The 23,119-nt window shown below is 37.8% G+C and overlaps 1 protein-coding gene across 2 annotated transcripts; it reads right to left on the bottom strand.

Annotated features, from left to right (window-relative positions):
• Positions 1-449: 449 nt before the first annotated feature.
• On the bottom strand, positions 450-23,119 carry Samd9l (sterile alpha motif domain containing 9 like). Of its 2 annotated transcripts, XM_005340535.4 has the most exons (4): positions 22,907-23,119; positions 21,315-21,399; positions 19,574-19,756; positions 450-5,545 (listed from the first exon to the last, which is right to left on the bottom strand). In XM_005340535.4, the coding sequence occupies exon 4, from the start codon at positions 5,521-5,523 to the stop codon at positions 769-771; it is 4,755 nt and encodes a 1,584-aa protein (XP_005340592.1). In that variant the 5' UTR covers positions 5,524-5,545; positions 19,574-19,756; positions 21,315-21,399; positions 22,907-23,119; the 3' UTR covers positions 450-768. The 2 variants fall into 2 exon arrangements, with proteins under 2 accessions (XP_005340592.1, XP_040147441.1); XM_040291507.2 differs by lacking the exon at positions 21,315-21,399.

The raw sequence follows: 23,119 nt of genomic DNA, 5'->3' as shown, positions 1-23,119 counted from the left end.
GTGAATAGGGAATATGGGTTCTAAAAACCAGGTGGAGACAAGGCTACATTCACCAGAGACAAGAATGACCAAAGGAACAGATTCACCTCTAAATGAGGCAAGTGAATTAAGGGACTTCCAGTTAGTGAATATTGGTATTATTATCATTTTTAAGCTCTGCTTCCCTCTTGAAGCTATGAGTTGGGAGAGGGCAATGGGTACAAGCAGTTGTGTGTGTGTGTGTGTGTGTGTGTGTTGGGAAGGAGTAAAATGGAGAATGAACAACAAAATATTTACCTCCCACATGAGTTTTTACTGACATCAAAATGAGGAGAGTGGAACTCGGGGCTGGTTCTCTGGGTTTTGGGTCACTACACATGGGAGGAGTTTTTTGTTGTTGTTATTGTTTCTTCTTAGTAAAATCCCTGCTTTCACAGTGAGGAAATAATTTAGAAATTTCTGAAAAATGATTGAATTTAAAATAGATTTTTTTATTAACCTATAAAACAATTATGGTCTGACCACTGGATACCATTTAAAACTTCTTAATTAAATGTGTTAGCTTGAAAATACATGTCTAAAATATTAAGTAATTGACTAGGCTGTATGTTGAGCTCTGTGGTGTAAACATATTTCATTTTCTAGAAAGGCTTATAATTCATTCAGAGAGACCAAAGCAAAATATGATACTAGAATTAAGCCAACAATGTCATGAAAATGCCGTGGTAATAGGGAGAAGGAACACAATCTTAGGCAGATATGAGTAAACATGTTTGAACTAATACATTTTTAAATTACTTTTACATTATATGCCATAGGGCCTTCGATGGAAAATCCTAGGTAGAAGGACACTCTTTCTATATTTCTGCCACTTCTGAGGGGACTTGAGTACACAGATGTCACTGGTATTTTTATTTTTTCCTCGGTTCCATATTCTATAGAGATTAACTTGCCTTCAGCCTGACCAATCAGCTGACGCAGGAGATCTTTGACTTCTTGTTTTTCCCACACACGTCCACTCTGCCAGAGGGCATTTATATTTGGTTCTTTACTGAAGTGCTTCTCTATCTCAGCCTTGTGAACAATACTGTTGAGACCCTTCTTCTTCCCTAGATAGAAAAGGGTGCTTGCCTGCTTGGACCTGCACATGCGCTTGTACTGCCCCCGGAAAGATCTAGTTAAAGAGGAAACATACTTTTCCATCTGTTTGGAATCTTCATCTAGTTCTTCGTTTTCTGGCCAGAACAGGAGGCAGGCCAAGAAATAAGGATCAGAATACTGATGACTTGGTCCTACGAATTGCAAGACTTCTCGGAGCTTTTTTTTTAACTTGGTAAGTGGTTGGATGGACTTGGAATTGGGTTTTAGACAACTGAGAATGATGTTGGCCAAAATGAAATTCTGTTTCTCCTTCGTCAGCCGTTTATTTGGGTTCTGCTGCAACAGGAAAGTGTATTCATCGACTATACTTTCCATGATGGCTGCGGCCTCTTTGTGGTTTGGATTAAGATATTCCAGGAGTCCAGAAAACCTATCAGCTCTCAAAGCTTCTAGACTTTTCCTGCAATTCTCCTCCTGGAGTAACTGACACTCTTTGCCTTCTAAAGGACTTAAATCCAAATGGCAGAAAATTTCTTTGTATTTCCTAAAACAGCGACTGACTTTCTTGCTTAATATGACTTCTGCCATTTCTTTTTGGGTGTTTCTTGTTTTCAGGAGAACCATGTAATCAATAAAAAAATCAAAGCACTTTTTCAAATCTGATTGTAACTTTTGTAGGTGGGATGTGTACATGCTAAGAGCCAGATAATATTCATTTTTTGGATCAGGAGGAATGCTCTCCTTTCCAGATAGAAATTGGGCCATAAATTTTTTGGAGAATTCATTTTCCCAATGGAAAAAGGGAGTGAGTTGAAGAATCTGGATAGTGTAAAGACCAACTTCTATTTCACCCAAGAACCCAGCCGTATTATATGTATCATACCTTCTTTGGGACTTTTGTGGTGACCAAGTTTGAATCTCATATTCTTTACTATCCGTTTGCAGTTGGGATTCTTTGAATGCTCTGGAGGCTTTTTCAGAAGCATCTAGGAAATGCCTTAGGTCTTTGATAGTAATGTTTGTACAGTTTTTGTGTTCATCCAACCACCATTTGATCTCATTTTTGTAGACCTGACCAAGTGTATCTGAGATATAGGAATTTTTAGGTGCTCGTCTTTTGGCCAAATTTGCCCAGTCCAGAGCAGTGTTAAAATTCTTCTCCTTAATGTAGAAATACCTTGCTAAGGCCTGACAAATGAATGCATTTTGTGGGAATCGAATACTTCCTTCAGTCAAGACCTTTTCGATTTCTTTATTCTGCAAAACCTCGATTAATGGGGAAAACAACGTGTCTGTTTCATCTCCGTACTCCTTGCGCTGCCTTGTAAGCAGGAGAGTTTGCACGTCATGCTGAAATTTGTCTTTTCCTATCCCAGAATCATAGAACAAATTCTCATTTAATATATTCAAGGCAATTTGACATTGATTTAGGTGATAGCTTTTCTCCAGTTCCTTTAGGCAGTAAATGGCAATGAGAGGGTGAATGATACGCACCCCTGTGTATCTCCCATAGTCAGCAACTTCTGTGCTTATTAAGAGTGTAGAATAGGTTCCCATCTTGTCTTCTAGGCTTTCAGGTTTCCAGAAGGTTCTAGTGTATGTAATTCCCAAGAACATTTCACACTGTGACAATGAAATTGTAGAATCAGTAACATAAGTGTTGAGTAAAGCCAGGAAAGAAACGAGTTGTGCTTCCTTGGTGTCGATGTTCTGTTCTTTGAGGATATTCCTTACTACATTTTCTACGTATGCTTCATCAAAATTGCCTTTCATGATCATGAAGGAATAAAAGTTTTCACAGTTATTGTGCTGCTTTTCAATTTCCTCCAGTTTGACCTCAAAAGCTCGTTGTTCTTTGGGAGAAAGTTGGGATTTCAGGGAGACACTATCTGCTAATTTGGCGCTTTCTTCTGGATTCTTGGATCTCATGCAGTTTAAGATAATTACCAATGTCTTTTCATAGAGCAAACCTCTCTCTCCTAAATTGAAATGGATGGAATTCTGCAGAATGTAGATATTCTCCTGTTCTTCAAAATCATCCACAAGGAGAAGCACAGGAATATAATCCTGGTGGCTGTTTGCCTTGTAGGTGATCAACTTGCTTACTTGTTCTCCAATTTCTGCAAAATCAGTTGCTTTGTTTTTTAACACAGCACATCTGAACTTTTTCTTTAGGTCCCAGAGAACATGCATAGCCAGTGTAGTACCTCCACAGCCGGGATGGTGATAAAGGTTGATAATTTTCACAAAGGGTGGTTTAGGACATTCTGCACACTCGTTTATTATACGTTCAAGGTCTTCATATCTGTCCCGTTTCACAAAAGGTGAGGAATAGTTTTCAGAAGAAAAGTAGAAGTTCCACCAGGATACTTTGCCACCGCGATAAAAGTGTTCTTCTTTTGATGTCTTAAATTCTAGGAATTTAGACTTATCTTTCTCTATGTCTGTGTCTTTACATTCATTTTCACAGAGGATTTCCAGTGCGACCAAGGTATCCTCGTCCTTTTTCTCTAGGATAACTGAGGCACCTCCTCTGGAGGGCAGAAACCTTTTTGATGACTGAATCACTGATTTTAGTTTAAGGATAGTACTGTTTACCAGTTCTATATTTAAAGTGGAAATAGTATGGTTTGCTAACTCATCTGAGATTGTCAATCTTGTCTGTAGTAGATCTTTCCATCGTTGATAAATCTTCGAGTTTACACAGATACACAACATATTTTCCATTCCTTTGAGAGCTTGATAGAAGGCACAGAAAGTTTCCATCAATGGGTCTCCTGGGCTTTCTACCGAAGAGAGTAAGAGAAATACCACCAAAAATTTCCCTCTTGCCATTATATTTTCATCTGTGAGAAATAAAATCAGTTTTCTGACTTCAGAAGCTCTATCTCTCTGCCATAAATGTGGTTCTAGAGGTTTATAGGTCTCATTTTGCAGGTCTGATCTGCCATTGCAGAAGATCCAGCTGGGCTGCTCATAAAGATTCAGAGTAGAAATCTTCTCCATCACACTAGCTGTCTTTTCTTCGTACTGACTTGGAAAGTGAAGGTTTGCTACTCGGCTTTCTTTGTAAACTTTGACCACTCCATTGATCACAGATTCAGGATCAAATTCCAACACAGCAAACCACTTGATTTCCTTAAGAAAATCTAAGTGCTGGGTTTGATTTGGGTGGCATTTATTTGTTACAAGAATATACCAGTTGTAATAGGAATTATCCAATGATTCTCGGTTCCCGATGAGAAGTTTAACCAGTTTTAATCCTTCACTCTTTTTCTTAGTCACCTTCATCCCATGTTCCTCCTCAGCTTCTTTTCTAGATGCTACCAGGGACTTTAAATTTTGTAAAAATTTTTTGAAATCTATATCCCGTTGCTTGCTGTTGGCCAAGATATCCCTAGAGCTAGCTCCTTCTCTGATGAATAGTGAATGATCTTGGTGTTGTTTCCACATTTTATCTGTACAGCATTGCATCTTAATATAGAAATACTTTTCTTTACATATAGAGTATTTGGGGATGATGTCAACTTCAATGACAAATCTGTCAGACAATGTATTGTTCTGCAGGAGGACCTCCACAAACCTTGGCTCCCGAATACACCTTTTGGCTTCATTGATCTCACTTTCTTCAAAATACTTTTTGATCATTAGATTGAAGTGGTTAATGAAGGCATCCTTACTGGTGACTTTCACACCAGTGATTTCTCCATGGGGTTTGTCCTTGACTCCAAAATGGATGGTACCATTGGTGCGTGAATTCATACAAGCAGATGCAAACCGGAAGACCTCATTGCTGAATTTCATTTTGATGTCCTCTTCTGTGGCTGTGTCCGTGTTGGTGAGAGCTTTGAACTCATGAATTGGGTCAATGAGATTCAGTGGTCCTGTTTCAGGCTGTAGAATATAATGTTCTATGTAGCGATGGCTGTCATGGAAGTGATCAAAAGGATATGACATACAAGTCAACTGTTCAGTCTGTAGTTCATTTTTTTTCTCATCTTTAGTGTTTGTTCTTTCACTTAATGCACTTTCTTTCGTAAGAATGGACTGTTGTTCTGTGGTATCCCCGATCTCTCTGAGATCATGATCAATACCGGATGACATTTTTTCCTCCTCCTTTTTGGTTTGTTTTGGCTTTTTTTGTTGTTCTTTTTTGGAAGGTTTTGTAAGATCTGATTGTGCTGAATCCTGATTGTCATTTTTAGGGCAACTATTAATCAATTTGTTATATGTACGTTTTATCAGAAGTGCCGGACCCCGTGGTAGCCCCATTTCTTTAAGATCCTTTTCAGTTAGTTCCTGCAGAACTAATCCTGACACTTCTTCATTGAGCAAAATTTGTCCATATTTCTCATCAATTTTAAGATCTTCAGTTACCCATTTTTTAACATGCTCTTTGGTCCAGTCTTTGATTATTTCAGGTAGAGTTTCTTGTTCATTCATGTCAAAGCTTTAACTTTATTCCCTGGAAAAAGTAACACAATGAGTATGTATTATACTTTAATCATTAAAATCATGTGGTCAAATTAAGTATATAACCTTATACAAGTAGTGTTTATGTGTGTGTGTACCTATATATGTGTGTGTGTATATATGTGTGTAATATTTTCCAAGGCTTACTTAAAACTGCTTGATATTATTTTAACAGCCTTATAGTCATAATTTACAGTATACCCTTCTTTCCTAGGTGATTATAAACTTGGTTATGAAATCAATAACTGCTAACTAGTTGATACACTCTTTTATCCTTATAATAATTTTCCCTCTTAGGCTTAACTTGGTGAAAGTTGTGTTCTTGTAATTTGAAACCAGAATCCTAAGTAATACTATGAATTGGATCCCATAGCAGAATATTGCAAATAAACTTTAGAGTGTGAAACTGGGTAAGTGGAGATGGGTTGGGGGACAGGAAAACAAGCTATTCACAACTTGGAAGCTGGTCATTTTTTAAAACATAGTTACAATTCTTTGGTTAAATCATCACTTATTGTCTTTTGGACTTAAGATGTCCATACTGTCAGGCTAGAACTTTCCAAGACTTGGCAGTAAAATGTTTGGATAATGGATTTTGTTGTCTAGTTCTTGTGGCTTGTAGAAAGTACAAGAAAAGACCAGTAGTTAAAGCTGGTCTAGCCTTCCTGAAAGTAGGTATGAAAGACAGTACGAGTTTTGAACTTTATTAAAAATCATTTTTACCTGAATTATGGATGTGGGACCGACAAAGATACTACCATTAGGTATTCTGTTTAATTGCAAGGTCTAAAAATACTGGATCCTTGGAGACTCTAAACCTTGGCTAAACACTAGAATCACCTGGGGCTGCAAGTCTGAGACTCTTGCAAGTAGTTGAAGGAGTGATGGGATGTTTTCAGGCATTAGTCCTTTTGAAAATATCCCAGGGTAATTCTATTGTGCAGACAAGATCAAGAGTGATGGCCTCAAAGTGTGGTCTCCAGACCAGCAGCAGCAGCATCACTTGACAACTGGCTAAAATGCAAATTCTCAGGCCCCCAGACCTACTAAATCAGACTCAAAAAGATGAATCAACAGATTGGTTTAACTAAGGGGAATAACAAGAAAGCAAAATATCTGAATATAAAGAGATAAAAAGCACTGAGGATTGAATAAAACAGAAATATTAAAATAGAGAAAATGAATGCAATTAAAAGGATTTGTAATTTTTGAAATTAAAGATTTAAGGACTCTTGTTTTGTTTTGTTTTCATTAATGGGTAACCAAATACAAAGTCTAGCCAAACTGCAAATTGACCCAAATGTATTTGACATTTCTTTCAAAAGCTCATCTAGAGAGGGAGATTCAAGATGGCAAATTAGAAGAAGGCTGCATTCCTAGTTGCTCTGTGGCTCGGGATTCACACAGCAGGAGTGCTCCTTTGCAGTTATATATGTGAAAAAGGGATTTTACTAAAATTCAATATTGGGCAGTCAAAGTGTCTTAGAGACTCAGAAATGTGGGTGCACTGAACTGAGAAGAAAGAATACATTGGAGCCAAGCTGGTGGTGGCAATGGCAGTGGCACTGGTTCACCATGGAGGGGAGAGATAATACCCAGAAACACAAGGAGCAGATTTGGTACAGAAAATCCTCAGATCCTAAAGCAGCCTGAACTTGGTTGATCCAGAGGTTGCAGTGTGAACTGATGTTTGAAAAGTGCTAGTGTTTCCCAACTGGCCATGGAGAACTGAGGTGGAGCCATTTTGAGGTGGCCATGCTGCAGCTGCTGCTGTAGGAACCAGGAGATCTGAGCAAACACTGTCTTGGCAAGCACCTATGGAAAACTTCGTGTGTACCTAGCAAAATCTGAGTGCAATAGGCACAGGGAAGATTGTACCCAGGGGGATTCAAGTCAGAAGAGTGAAGGGGAGCACAACTTGCTTCTCCTTTGCTGGGGAGGCTCACATAAGCAGCTAAAGTGGGTCAGGAATCTGAGCAGGCACGTGTGCATATATTCAGGGAGTGAACCTGGGAAGGCTGTGTTGCTGGGCAGCAGAGTGTGTGGAGGATTAGCTTCCCTGGCCCAGGAGTAGAATTCCGGGGAGGCTCACAAGATCTAGACTCCTAGCAGAGATAAGGAAACTTTCTGGGGGGGGGCTTAGGATTATATTGATCTAATCTTTCTAGAGCAGATATCACCCAACAAAGCCCCTAAGGCCTAATTAGACTTAAACCTCAGCTGCTGTAAGACCCTCAAAGGACTCTGCAGCGCTCTCTACTCCAACTCAAGAGTGCGTCAATCAGGTCTGTGAAGACAAAACTTAAATTAACAGTATCTCCCTTTCCGTCCTATCTTATACTGGTAAGAAGGAAAGCTGAGAGCTATTTCAACTAGCCCCAGTGTTAGACCACTGCAATCAGCAGCTTGGTAAACAGCACTAAAAGAGAAAGGGGTTAATAAACTCCAGCCCTTGGTCTCTCTTTCTTTTTACATAACCCATGAAGAAACTGAAAGAAGCAGAGTTGGGCATAGACAGTAAACATCCATTCTTGTTGACTATTTTGACTGCCTCAATGGAGAGGATTCCTTCATTTTTCATTAATAATCTTTTGCCTTTGGCCATTTTGGTTTTAGTTTCAGTTTAGTTTTGTGTGTGTGTGTGTGTGTGTGTCTGTGTGTGTGTGTGTGTCTGTGTGTGTTTTGATGTTCTTGCTGTGCTGATTTGTTTATGAACATATATAGATATATATGTTTATTTTTTCTCATTTTTAACATTTGAAAATATAGTTATTTTTCATTGCATTATCTTTTGGGGGTTAGGGGTTTTGGTTTTTTTAATTTTATTTTGGTTTTGTTTCTGTTTGTTTGTATCTTGTTTCTCTTTCTCTTCTCCTGCTAAGAGCTGAATTCTCTTGTTCTTTCTCTCTCTTTTTACTTTATTTTCTCCTCCTTCCTTATAAACATCACCTGTTACATCTCTTCTGCATTCTCTGTTCACTTTTTAAACATTTTAAACTATCTTCTACCTTTCTATCACATTTTTCTTTCTCTTCACTGTATTTTTACCATTTTTTAGAGCTAACTGATTTATCTAACTCCTGTTCTCACCACTCATCTTGTAGCAATTATTTTTTATGTGGGTGACATAGTTGATTCTGTTTCTTTTAAAGCCAGATCTAGTTCATGGTTATTTGTTGTTTTTGCTATTGACAATTGCTGACCCCACCATTCCTGTTTTCTTTTTCTTGTCTTTTCTTTCTTTTTTTCTTTTTTTTGGTGGTAATTAATGTTGCAGATATCATAGTAGGAACTGGATACTTATTTTAATGCTTTATATTGTTTGTATTGGTTGTTATTATTGTTTGTTTTTCCCTATCTTGTGGGGTGCTAAGAACCTACAGGGGCACTACAAATTCACGGGATAGAGACTCTTCTGCTGAACTAAACTTGGCCAAAAGACAGCACAACTTGCTCCACACACAAATCAATGACATTCAAACTTCATCTATACTTTAATACAAAATATAGAAGAGCCAAAACCCAAACCAATGACCAAGCCCCAAGTAGGAATAGCTATGGTTGGGCCCTGAGGTCCCACTCATGGACATCAAGTGCTACAGCAAAAACAGAGAATTAACACAAAGATTGTGTATAGCACATCTATAAGGGGGTCTCAATCTAGATCACGCTAGGACACTTGGGCAAGAGAAGGCTGTGCCCCCAAAAGGTCAACACATAATAATGAATGAGAAATCTATCCCAACAGATGCATAAAACCCAACACAGGAATACAAGAAATATAAAAAACAAGATAACATGACACCTCCTAAAGTGCATAATTCACCAGCAGCTGACCCCAAAGATACTGAAGTGGATGAAATACCAGATAAATAATTCAAAAGAAGGATTTAAAATGCTCAATGAATTCCAAGAGAACACAGAAAAACAAGTGAATGCAATTCAGGGTGTTGGTACAGGATATGAATCAGAAATTCAATAAGGAGATAGAGATCTTAAAAACGAATCAAACAGAAATCTTAGAAATGAAAGACACAATAAATCAAATAAAATATTCAGTTGAAAGTCTCTCTAATAGAGTAGACCATGCTGCACACAGAATCTCAGATCTGGAAGACAAAGTGGCTACCCTTGACCATTCAGACAGTATTAAAGAAAAGAAAATAAATAACCATGATTAGAATATACAAGAACTCTGGGACAACGTTAAGATATCAAATTTAAAAATCATTGGAATTGAGAACTGTGAGATGCAGGCTAATGAAATGGATAAAACAGAATTAACACAAAGATTGTGTACACCACACCTATAAGGGGGTCTCAATCTAGATCATTTAAGGGAAATAATAATAGAAAAATTTCCAAACATTGAGAATGAGATGGATATCCAGATAGAGGAAGCACTCAGAACCCCAAACAGACAAAATCAAAATTTATAATTAAATGCCTAACATACAGAACAAGGATAGAATTTTAAAAGCCTCAAGAGTACATCAGGTCACATTTAGAGGCAAGCCAACCAGAGTTACTTCTGATTTCTCAGCATAAACTCTAGAATCCAGGAGGGTTTGGAAGGATGTATTTCAAGCCCTGAAAGAAAATAACTGTCAACCAAGATTGCTTTATCCAGAAAATCTATCTTTCAAAATAAAAAAAATAATAAAATAAAAACCTTTCAAGATAAGCAGAAATTGAAAGAATTTATGACTACTCAGCTGTCACTATAGAACTTACTTAAAGAAATACTCTACATAGAAGAAATGAAAGACAAACCCCAGAGTTCACAAATGAACAAATCTAACTTGAAGAGTAGCTAAGGAAATGAGAAACAGGACCAAAGTAAAAATTACCAATAAACCCAAATGGAAGGAATTAATAAATACGTCTCTACAGTAACATTGAATATAAATGGCTTCAACTGTGCAATTAAAAGACCTAGGATGATGGAATAAATTAAAAAATAAGACCAACTATATGTTGTTTGCAAGAGACTCGCTTTACAGGCAAAGACAGACACAGACTGAGAGAATGGAAATTGATATACCATGCAAAAGGAGCCCCAAAACAAACCGAAGTAGCTATTCTCATACCCAACAAAGCAAAGTTTAAGCCAAAATTAATCAGAAGAGACAAAGAAGGTCACTTCATACTGGTAAAGGGAACAATCCAACAAGAAGATATAGCAATAATAAATATTTATTCCCCAAACATGTATGCAACTAGTTATATAAAATAGACACTACTCAAATTAAAGACCCAGATACACCCCAGTACACTTATACTGGGTGATTTCAATATACCTCTCTCACCATTAGATAGGTTATCCAGAGACATAAACTGAGCAAAAACTCTTTGGACCTGAAAAATATAAATTAAATGAACTTAACAGACATCTATAGGATATTTCATTCAACAACAGCTGAATACACTTTCTTCTCAGTGGTTCATGTAACATTCTCCAAAATAGACTATACTCTAGGACACAAGGCAACTCTTAGCAAATACAACCCAATTAATGTAATTTCTTGCATATTATCAGATAATAATGGAATAAAATTAGAAATACACACCAAGAATCCTATATAAACTATATAGGAAACTATATAAATGCATGGAAATTGAACTATACACTTTGAATGATGAATGAGAAATAGAAGAAACAAAGGGAGAAATTTAAAAACTCTTAGACTCAAATAAGTATAGTGATACAACTTTCCAGATTGTCTGAGACATTATAAAGGCAGTTATAAGAGAAAAGTTTATAGCTATGCATGTCTACATAAGAAAATCAGAAAGATTTCAAAGTAAACAACCTAATGATGGATTTTTTCAAGGCCCTTGCAAAAGGACAAACTAATTCTAAAACAAGTAAAAGGAAGGAAATAATTAAGATCAGAGATAACATCAATGAAATTTATTTTTTTAAAATTTTTTTGAAATTTAGAATAAAAAAATACAAAGGATCAATGAAATGAAGAGTAGGTTCTTTGAAAAGTATAAACAAGATTTCTAAGGCCTTGGCCAAACTAACCAAAAGAAAAAGAGAGAAGACCCAAATTAATAAAATTAGAGAGAAAAAAAGGAGAAATCACCACAGACATAACAGAAGTCCAGTGGATCATTAAAGGCTATTTTCAAAACTTATACTTCTATAAATTGGAAATCCTAGAAGAAACAGGTACATTTCTGGACAAATATGACCTGCCCAAATTGATTCAACAGGACATAGGAAATCTAAACAGACAAATAGCTAGTAATGAGATAGAAGCAGTAATAAAAAGCCTTTCAACAAAGAAAAGTCTAGGACCAGATGGATCTCAGCTGAACTCTACCAGACCTTTAAACAACTTTTGCCAGTGTTCCTCAAATTATTCCATGAAATAGAAAGGAATGGAGCACTTCAAAATTCATTCTATGAAGACAGTATTAAACTCATACCAAACCAGATAAGGACACACCAAGAAAAAGAAAACCATAGACCAATAACCTTGATGAACTTAGATGTAAACATCCTTAATAAAATGTGAATTATATTCAGCAATATATTAAGAAGATTGTACATCATAACCAAGTTGGTTTTATTCCAGAACTGTAAGGATGGTTTAAAATATATAGATCAATAATGCAACTAATCACATAAATAGAATGAAGAATGAAAATCACTTAGTACTCTAAATGGATACAGAAAACCCAAAGCCAACCTTATAGTAAGTGGGGAAAAACTGAAAGCATTTCCTTTAAAATCTGGAATAAGACAAGGATGTCTACTGTTACCACTCTTATTTAATATAGTGCTAGAAATTCTAGTCAGAGCAATTAGGTAAGAGAGGGAAATAAGAGGAATAAAAATAGGAAAGGAAGAAGTCAAATTATCACTTTTGTAGCTGATATGATCCTATATATAGAGGATCCAAAAAACTCCATCAAAAAACTGCTAAAACCAATAAATAAATTCAGAAAACTAGCAGGTTACAAAATCAACATACAAAAATCAGTATATTTTCTATATTCCAACAGTGAATCTGCTGAGAAAGAAATTGGTAGAACAGTTTCATTCACAGTAGCCTCAAAAAACAACAAAAAAGCAAAACCAAAAATAAAACCTAGCACTAAATCTAACCAAGCAAGTGAAAAAATTCTACAATGGAAACACTGAAGAAAAAAATTGAAGAAGACACAAGAAGATGCAAAGATCTTCTATACCCATGCATAGGCAGAATTAATATTGTTCAAATGGGCATACTACCCAAGCAATGTACAAATTCAACATAATACCCATAAAAATACCAATGGAACTCTTATAGAACTAGAAAAAAAGACAGTCCTAAAGTTAATTTGGAAAAATAAAGACCCTGAATAGACAAAGTATTTCTAAGCCAAAAAAGAAATAATGGATAGAAAAGTTATGTCTGATTCATGCTAGTCTACTATCATGTACATCTTAAAAGAACAAATTTAACGAAAAGAAATACTGGAGGCATCACTATACCTGACTTCAAATTATACAACAGAGCTGTAAAAACTGTATGACACTGGCAAAATAAAACAGCCACATAGACAATGGTAGAGAATAGAAGGCACAGAGACAGACCCACACCTCTACAGTCATCTGGTCCTTGTCAAAAGTGCCAAAAATATACATTGAAGAAAATACAGCTTCTTTAATAAACAGTGCTAGGAAAACTGGTTATCCATATGTACAAGAGTGAAGATAGACCCTTATCTCTCACCCTACATAAAAATAAGCTTAAAATAGATCAAATAATTAAAAATTAGATCAAAAACTATGCAGCTCCTAGAAGAAAATATAGGGTCATCACTCAGGCATATAGGCACAGGCAATGACTTTCTACTCTAAAGGATCCCTAAAGCTTAGAAATAATGACATGAGTTGATAAATGGGATGACATCAAATTAAAAGGCTTCTCTCTAACAAAGGAAATAACTAGGAATGTGAAGAGATAATCTAGAAAATGGGAGAAACTCTTTGTTAGTTATACCTCTGACAAAGGATTAATATCTAGAATATATAAATAATTCAAAAAACTTAACACCTTAAAACCAAATAACCCAATTAATAAATGGGCAAATGAATTAAACAGACACTTCTCAAAAGAAGAAATACAAATGTCCAACAAATATATAAAAAATTAGCAATTAGGGAAATGCAAATCAAAATTACACTGAGATTTCATCTCATATCAATCAGAATGGCCGTTATCAAGAATACAAACAATAATGAATGCTGGAGAGGATGTAGAGAGAAAAAAAACAATTTTATACTGTTAGTGGGATTGTAAATTAGTACGACCACTATGGAAATCAGTATGAAGGTTCCTCAAAAGACTAGACACAGAACCACCATATGACCCAGCTGTACCTCTTCTTGTTATTTATCCTAAGGAATCAAAGTCATCATACTGTATTGATATATTTATCCCCATGTTTATAGCAGTACGATTCACAATAGCCAAATTGTGCCTAAGTGTCCACTAACAAGTGAGTGGATAAAGAAAAATGTGGTATAGATACATAAAGAAGTTTTATTCTGCCATAAAACTGAAATTATGTAATTTGCAGGAAAATGAATGGAACTTGAGACCATTATGTTAAGTGAAATAAGCCAAAATCAGAAGGTCAAGAGTCACATGTTTTCTCTCATGGTGGAAAGTAGAGAGGAAAAGGGAAACGACAGATGGGAGGCGATCACATGAAAAACAAAGGGAAATCAGCAGAATAGAGAAAGGAGACCAGAGGGTGAGAGGAGAGGAGGGAGGGGTAAGTGCTGAAGAGGGATATTGGCCCAATTATATTGTTATATTGTGTGAATGTATTAATATGTAAAAACAAACCCCATCATTATGTACAACCATAATGTACCAATAAAAAATAAAAATAAAAAAAATTCATCTGAGGGTCTCCATAAAGTCAAACATGGAGAACTGATGAGCTGAGCTAGAATACTGTATCCCCACTGCAGTGATTTGCCCAGTCTGTAGACATACAAACACTGTACAGCTGCTTCCACTGTCTTTAATAAAACTTTTCCTGGTTTTAGCATCTTGAATGCTTTTCATTACTCCTGGCTTCACTTTTCAGGTCATGATTAGTCCTGAGCCAATTAGCAAGACTGAGCAACTGGCACAAGGAACACTGTAAACATACTTCAGATGATCAATTCTGTTCATTTGTAACATAGATAGAAGTAGTTTCAGAAGTTCTGTAAGAATTATCACATACATTGACACCAGAGATAAGTATTGTTTTAACTTTAATGGTCTCCTTTTTCATTCATTCAACAGATATTTAGTAAATTTCTTCCTGACTCTAGTCCATTGGAAAGGATTTTAAAAGACAAAACAAGTCACACATGAACACTCAAAAAAGTTTATAATGACAAATTGTGATAAGTGCTTTGACACAAGAAGAGGCATAGTGAGGAACCGCTGATATCACCAGGAGGTGAGTGGGAATGTAGGGCAGGCAAGGTTAAGGGGGAGCTGCTGGGATAAGATGGCAGGTGGGTGCAGGGAGGAACCCTGAGGGATAGTCAAGGGAATGAGGAATTGTCCATCTGGTAGGCCACCCGAAGGCCTAAGGTCTAGTAAGGTCTAAGGAATATGGTGTATATGTTCAGTATAGGGCAGTGCCTTCCACACAGAGCTAGGGCACTAGCCCGTTGTGAAGTTACCTGAGTGGAGGAAGACAGACCAGTAGCTGACTCCTCAAGTCTGGGAAACTCAGCCCTGATGTCTCTGTCTTCTCTACAGAGGCCCACAGTGCCACTTGAGGTGAGACTGAAGGGTGCCTGCCTTACCCATTTGCAAGCATCATGCAACCCACAGTGAAAACAGTTATTAAAAAAAGAATTCTTAATGAAAGGTTTTTCTGAAGTCATCTTGGAGAAAAGACTGGATGAAAAGTGACCACTCTCATCTAATATGAGCTATTAAAGAACAGGATGCTATCTTATTTTAAAATTTAGACTTGAAATATTTTATACTTGAATAACTTGCCTGAATATTTGATTTCTTATACATTTTAACACCTTTCAATAGGCAGCTGAAAAGAAGGAGAACATTCATGCCCACAGATACTATTTCTGTCATAATTTTTTGGTTGCTCAATAGACATATAATTGATCCTTCCGATACGTGAATCTGTCACCTGACTTACTAATTCTTGTTTGATGATCTGAACCTCAACCCACTTCCATTCCACGGTCACACCTTTCACCATGTCATTACTATTATAGACTGAATTGCATGCCTTCCCCTTTTGTGTGCTAAAGTCTTAAACACCAGGACCTAAGAATATGGCCTTATTTGGAGATAGAAGTCCTTAGTTAACATGAGTTCATTAGGGTGGACCCTAATCCACTAGGACTGGTATCCTTATACAAAGGGAAAATTTGGGCCCAAAGGCACACATTTAGGGAGAACAGTATGTGAAGAAAAAGCAGAGGTCATGGTCATGTTCTGTAAGCACAGGATCCCCCAAGATTACCAGCACACCACCTTCCTAAGGCATGGAACAGGCTCTTCCTCACAGCTGTTGTCTGAGACAACGCATTTCTGTTGTTGAAGAGACCTGGGTTGTGGTACCTTGCAGTGGCAATCCTTGTCCTCCTGTTCCTGCTTTCCCCCTTTAACTGGCTTTGTGTGTCTTGGCCACTCATTGTAATCAGTCTCTTCCCTCTACCACTCCCTTCCTAGCTAATGAAGCTAGTTAAATCCTCCTCTTCGCTTCCCTCAGTTCATCAGTATATCTTCCCTTCTCTGTGTCGACTTGAGCATCTCACGGTCCTTATAACATGGCTAAAATCAGTCTCCTGATATTTATCTCTCCCACCCCAAACCTGCTCCCCCACAGTCTTATCAATGAATGGAATTCACCAGTGGTTCACAGCAAAGGGAGCTGTGACTGCTTCCCTTTCCACATACCTCATATTCATTATATTTCCCAGGACTTTCAACCTCACCTGCATGGTGTCTGCAGAATCCCACCATTTCTCACATCGCTACTGCTTCCACCCTGGTCCAAGCCATCATCTCTTTCTTGACTTATTCACTCATTGTTACCTGGTCTGTCTGACTCTGGCTTGTCCCTATTTCTCAACCTATTCATTTTATTTTCAACAGAGCAGCCAACGTGATTCTGTTAAAATGTTAGTGGAATCGTGCCTCTCTGCTCAAAACCCTCTGAATAAAAGCCATTAAAGTCCCACACAATCTGCCTACCCCACTGTCTTTCTGACCTCATCGCCTCCACTCATGCCACTCGGCCGCCCAGCTGCTGTGCTGTTGCTCGGATATGCCAGCCATGCTGGTGCATCATCAGTCTTCAGACCAGCTGCTCCCTGTGCTTGGAATGCTCTTCCTCTAGATGCCTGCATAGCTCACATCCTCACTTCCTTCACCCCTTTACTCAGATTCAGAAAGGCCTTTGTTGTATTCCTGTCTTAAAATTTTGTGTTAAACAAGAGACTTCTTCCTCAGCACTTTTCCTCATTCTTCCCTGATTCAATTTTCTTTTTGGGGATTTACATACTACATATTTTACTTAATCCTCTTCTCATTCTGTCTCAGAAACTACAGTATAAACCACATGAAAACAGACTTTTTTTTTTTTTTTTTTTTTGCCACACATTGATTGATGAAGCCCTGGGTCCTGTCGTAAAATTAGTACTCAATGAGCTTTTTTTTTTTTTCTTTTGAATGAAAAAAAAAATAAGATTTTTTGAGTAGTAAAACAATTGAATTGTCATTTTGGAAATCCATGAGTTAGCAATGCTTATGGAACAAAGAACTTAAAAATCTCTTCGTTTGTCATCTATGAAATTAGAACTAACTGAAGCTGCCAAGTCAACTGATCATCAGGACTCAGAAAACAGTCAATGTTTTAAAAACAAAAGTCAGTAAACATCCATCCTTCATCTGAAGTCCTCCATGAGCCCAGTTTCCTTATCAGCTTTTGCTGCTTTATTTATAGTTCCTGAATGAGCACTTTCTCACAAAGGGTTGTCCCTGCAAGAGGTTGGCTCCTACTTAAGTCCTCAGCCCTTAGGGTTCTAAGCCCTCTCTCTGCTCTGGACACACAGACACTCCTCTGAAGATACTCTTATCATGCTCCACAGACTGGCCCTGTTCAGGTCTGAGGCAGTATCTTCTCTTAGTCAGAGCCCTCTGTCGGTAGCTCAATCAACCCACACCTTAGGAAACCTAAATGATTGTAAGGAACACTCTGGATTTTCGCCTCTGTATTAGCCAGAGGTTATAGCCATTCTCATGGATTCCGGAACTCTACAAGAAGCAGCACATTAAGGATTTTCTGCTTAGCAGACACTAGAGGTGGGGGACAGAAAAAGGAATGTGGGGCATGGTGGAAGGCTGGACTTTGTGTGTCATCTCACAGGGTGACAAATTCCCCCTCACTTTCTTCTTTGTTGCTTGAATTCCTGGGAGATAGAAACTCTTCAAATGAGGTGACTGTCCTCCCCAAGCCTGATGCTTTTTAAAAATCTCTACTGTATGTCAAAGAGTCCCTCATTGTTCAAAGACGAAGGTCCTGCTGGGTGCAGTGGTGCACACCTGTAATCCCAGCAGTTGGGGAGACTGAGGCAGGAGGATCGAGGGTTCAAAGCCAGCCTCAGCAAGGGCAAGGCGATAAGCAACTCAGTGAGACCCTGTCTCTAAATAAAATACAAAATAGGGCTGGGGATGTGGTTCAGTGGTAGAGTACCTCTGAGTTCAATCCCTGGTACTAAAAATAAGAAAAAGAAAAAGAAAACAAAAAAGATGAAGGTTCCTTTCTAGCATCAAACATTTCTCAGTCATCCACCTCTATGATGGTAGTTGAGAAGATAGATAATTTGCAGCTACTATACATTTGAACCACTTTTACATAACTTTTGACCTCTGATAATTATAGTAGCATTTTATATGACCTATGATCCATATTTGACTGGGGCTATATATTACATAGCTCACAATGATATGAGCAAAAAGGTTTTGATAAGGCTTTGACATAATTCCTTGTTTCTTTCTATGTCTTCAACCTTAAATCCTGGACTATTGCTATGTTTTCTAAACAGCAAAGGACCTTGATGTTTAGCAGAAAGCTATATAGTATGTATAAAGGGGAAGGAATTGTATTCAGTAAAATTATGTCATGATTAAGGGAGCTCTCCTCTTAGGCAGACCACTTTCCTATTCATAATAGAGGGGAAGTGGATGAGAACCAGTATTGTCTTGTTTGTTGAGTTTTTGTTCAGTCTCTTCAAAAGAAGTGCATATGAAATCCCTCTATCTGGTGTGATTAGTGGTATAGCTGGTTGAAACTCTGGGGAAGTCCTCCACCACCTCCTCTGCCAAACTAATTTTGAAACCCAGAGGTTCTCCTTATTAGAATTAAATTCAGGATCTATTCCTTAAGGACTTTTATTTTCCCTTTTGGGGGGCTGCTCAGGAAGGATCAAAGCAGCACCCTGTCAGGGACAGCTCTGGTACCAAACCCAATCTCCCAGAGCCAGCAGGCATCCCCTTCTTCAGCACAGCTACAACCCTGCAGCTCTGCACCACTCCAATGCTTGGCCAGAGGAAACCACAAAGCAAGTTAGTCAGTTTCCTGTATTGCATATTATAAGGATGTATTTCTTCACATAGTGTCTGTACCAGCTAGTTGTGTGAAGGAAGGTCTTAAATAAAACAACGATTAAACTTTGGAGGGTTTTTATCTAAGGTAGATATAAACTTTTGATATCATCTTAAGTTTTATTGGTCAGAGTTCATAGTTGCCTACAATATTCTATGTGGTTTGGTATGCTTGGAATCCTGATCTCCTGGTCGACATTTTACCCCGTTCTTCCATTGTCATTTCTTTTAAAATCAATTCATCACAAATACTTAAATGCATTTGAAAGAATATTCATTTCTAAAGATCTCCTTAAGTTTTTAGAGTTAGTTTATAAAGACAGCTTTTAATGAGAGTTGCTTAAATAAACGAATAATTAGAAACTTACCAGGGCTTTTCTGAAAATTTATATTTTTTATGTCAGAAACTTGAAACACGTCTTCCTGAGCTTCTTTGATCTAGAACACTTGAGTGAGTTGCATTTGCTTGAGAATTTGTGGAAATCTCATTCTGTAAATCAACGAGGAAGCAGAGATGCAGGTAGAGCACAGTTGGTCCTTGTTCAGTTTGCCTAAGAACATATTTGTTGAGAATCTATCACATCAAAAGCAAAACAACAACAAAAACAAATACCACCACAAATTAAAATGCAGGGACTGAACTTCTACTTAGGAAGTATTTATTATACAGACTTTCCCTCTAACTTTCTATTCTGAATACTTTCAAACATAGAGAAAACCTGGGAGGATAGGGAAAAGAAATGTTATTCCTTAGATAGGTCTTTTTCTATGCTTATACACTGTGAATAAAACAAATAAACATCCCAAAATATGTTTCAGACATGCTGTTTCTTTTTTCCTACATTTCACATTCACTGTGGAACAATCCCTAGGCTGATCCCCATATATCCAGGATCTGACCACCTGCCTCCCACATGGTCCAAGCCTCCATCTTCTCTCTTCTGAATTGCAGGATAAGTATCTCACATGTTCTCTCTTACTGTTATTGATCCCTTTCGGACTTCTCAAAATAGCGGCTGGAGTGACCCTGTTAAAATGTATATAATGTCACACCAATAATCTGTTCAATCCCTCCCGTGGGTGGCTGTCCCTTTGACTCAGAGTGAAAGCCAAGTCCTTTGTTATGGACTTCAGGGCCCCATGTGAGCTGGTACCCTGCTGCCCCTCCGATTACATCTTAACTTTCATTTCTAGATCTCAGTCTGTTCCAGCCCCCCACTTCCTTATGGCTCCTTGTTTTAGGAAGCATCTGCTCCTTTTAGGTCTGCTGCACTCCTTTCCTCTCCCTGGACTATCTTTGGATACCTGTAAGGCTCACCCCTTTACTTCCTTTAGGTCTGTTATCAAATACCACCTTCTCAGTGAAGTATTGCTTGACCAGCTAACTGAAAACATTTTTCCCTGGCCCAGCACTTTCTATATCTCTTTGGCTTTACTTTCTATTTACTGAAGATTTATCGCAATCAACTTTCCATATATTTTTTATCTACTTATCTTGTTTATTTTCCACCCCACCCATTATTTTGTGCACTCTTGAGGACAAGAGACTGTGTACATTTGGGTCACTCTTTTACAATGCCTAACACATACTAGCTTCTAAATGAAAATTTGGTGAATGAATAACATATCTTCTTAGAGTAGTTAAAAACAAGGAATTTCTGAAAACCCTCCAACTCGCAGTGTGTGTAGGTCAGTGGACTTTTCTCATTTTGTTAGGGTGATTATCATTTCACTTGGCTGAAATCCCAGACAGAAGTCTAGGGAGATCTCTTCTCTGTGCCACTCACTGGGCCAGAACTAACTCCGGCTTCTATTATCTGATCACAAAAACGAAAAGGAAGTTTTATCAAAAGGAAGGGAAAATGAATAAGTGTATTTTCTCCTGCGGTCCTTGTAGGCACCGGTTTCATGTTATACCTTCTCAGCTTTTTACTGCATCCCTTCCAGTCCTGGCACAAGGCCATTGCTCAGGTAGGGTGTTCCCTGGGGAGGTGCCTTTTACTCTGGGTCCTCAGCCTCTGAGTTTCAGAGCCTTTGTGTTGTCACCTGCTGCCTTTGCTCTGGAAGCTGATCTCCTGGTGAGGACCTTGCCTCTTCCCACCAACTCACCCCAATAAGGCCTCACTCACGCAGCACCTTTATTTAGCCACAGTCCTCTTCCAGCAGTTTAACCTTCCACCCTCTCTCTGGTTACCTGAAATATTGAAAGGACAGAATCCAGGTTTTCTTATTTGCTTTGGCCATGGAATATAGCAATTCCAGTAGGACCCAACATTCTAGGAATGGAGCAGCACATCAGGAACTTCCTCTGCAGCCCCTCCGTCTTTTACAGCTCTCTGGCCTCTGCAGAGGCAGTGACTCATTCTGTGTCTGTCTAGCATACGAAGTGCAGCAAAATTGACCTGGTGCCACCAATCAGGGCACAGCTTTCTCTCAGTTACTTTTATTCTGAATTTGCCCACAGGTACCGAGGCAATAGAAATATTATTTTCAGATAGGGACACTGATGAACAGACCCCAAATCTAAACTCTTTGCTTACACTAAAGGAAAAAAAAATCAATATCTTGTCTTAATATGAAATACTAAATTATTTAATAACTCTCTAGGACTATTATTAATGCCCCAAAGTTATCAACCCTGCCTCGTCAACATGATAGAAGTTATGAACATATGATGATTCAAACCTACAGCAGTCATTAAAGTTTTGAAAATAGTTTGCACTTCATGATTTAAAAAGCCTCTGCTCATGTAATGTTGGAAGTAAGTTAAGATCAAAACCATCTTGTGGTGTGAACAAACTTTTGAGAATTTCTTGACATCACTCTTTGGCTGTCGGATTCCTGTTTTGGAACAACTGTGACCACATATCTTCTTATTAGTACTGTTACTTATGGACAAAGCAGCTGCTGGATGCCACTCTCAGTGGAACGACTCCAGCTTTCTTTTTGATGTTAAGCAGGAAGTACCAAGTCAACAGAGCTCTTGGGGACACATATTTTGGGTGCCCACCTCAATCTCAGGGGGTTCTTAGCCACACCCCATATATCCACACCTAGAGAATTTGTTCTGCTCTGCAAGATTCTTAGAGCTGTGGGCAGAGAAAAGACACTTTTGAGTCTGGGTTGCAGCCAGGGAGAGCTAGCCACACCCTCCTCCAATGGGATGACAAATTGAAACCAGACACAAGTAAGTTAGTTTCGATTTCCCCGAAGGCAATGAATTTTTAAAAAAAAATTTTTTTCAATCAGATTGCTGTATGGAATGGCTATGAATGGAAGATTTAAAATAGAAGTATAGCTGGTCTCTGGAGAGCATTATCTCTGGTGAAGTGTAACACTTAATAACATCTTACATTATGAAAGACAGGATTTTGCATTATTACACAGGAATGCAGATTCTGTAACAATCCTTTATGCTTAAATTCCTGACCCACTTGGCACTGTTTCTCTATATTCTTTTCCACCACTCACCTTCTATGACCAGAAACCCTTTCACTAGTCTGATTGGTATTCATCACCTTAATTACACTTAACAGCACATTTCTTTTTAGAAAGACATAAGTTAGTATCAATACATATACTGATATGTATTCAATACAAAGATACTCTAACATTTTTACAAGTAATGGTTTATGTACAAACATGTATTTATATTAAAAGTACAGCTGGCATTTTAAGAAATAGCTCATTCAGGAACTTACCAGAATTTTCCAGAAAACTTCTTTTTATCTCCAAAAATTGAAACCAGTCATTTTAACCTTTGATTTCTTATTTCTTTTCTGATGGCTAAGAAATATATGATTGGAAGGATGTTAGTTTTTCTAAAAGTAAAGCCATTAAGCTGTAAGTTGTCCGGCCTCTGGGGCTCTGACTTCTTCTGAGGGTGTGTTTGGATTTCTGTACAGAAGCACAAC

This window comes from Ictidomys tridecemlineatus, chromosome 2, assembly GCF_052094955.1.
Source record: "Ictidomys tridecemlineatus isolate mIctTri1 chromosome 2, mIctTri1.hap1, whole genome shotgun sequence".
Classification (NCBI taxonomy): Eukaryota; Metazoa; Chordata; class Mammalia; order Rodentia; family Sciuridae; genus Ictidomys; species Ictidomys tridecemlineatus.
Note: the sequence above shows the minus strand (reverse complement) of the source record. Positions and strands in the feature narration are given on the sequence as shown.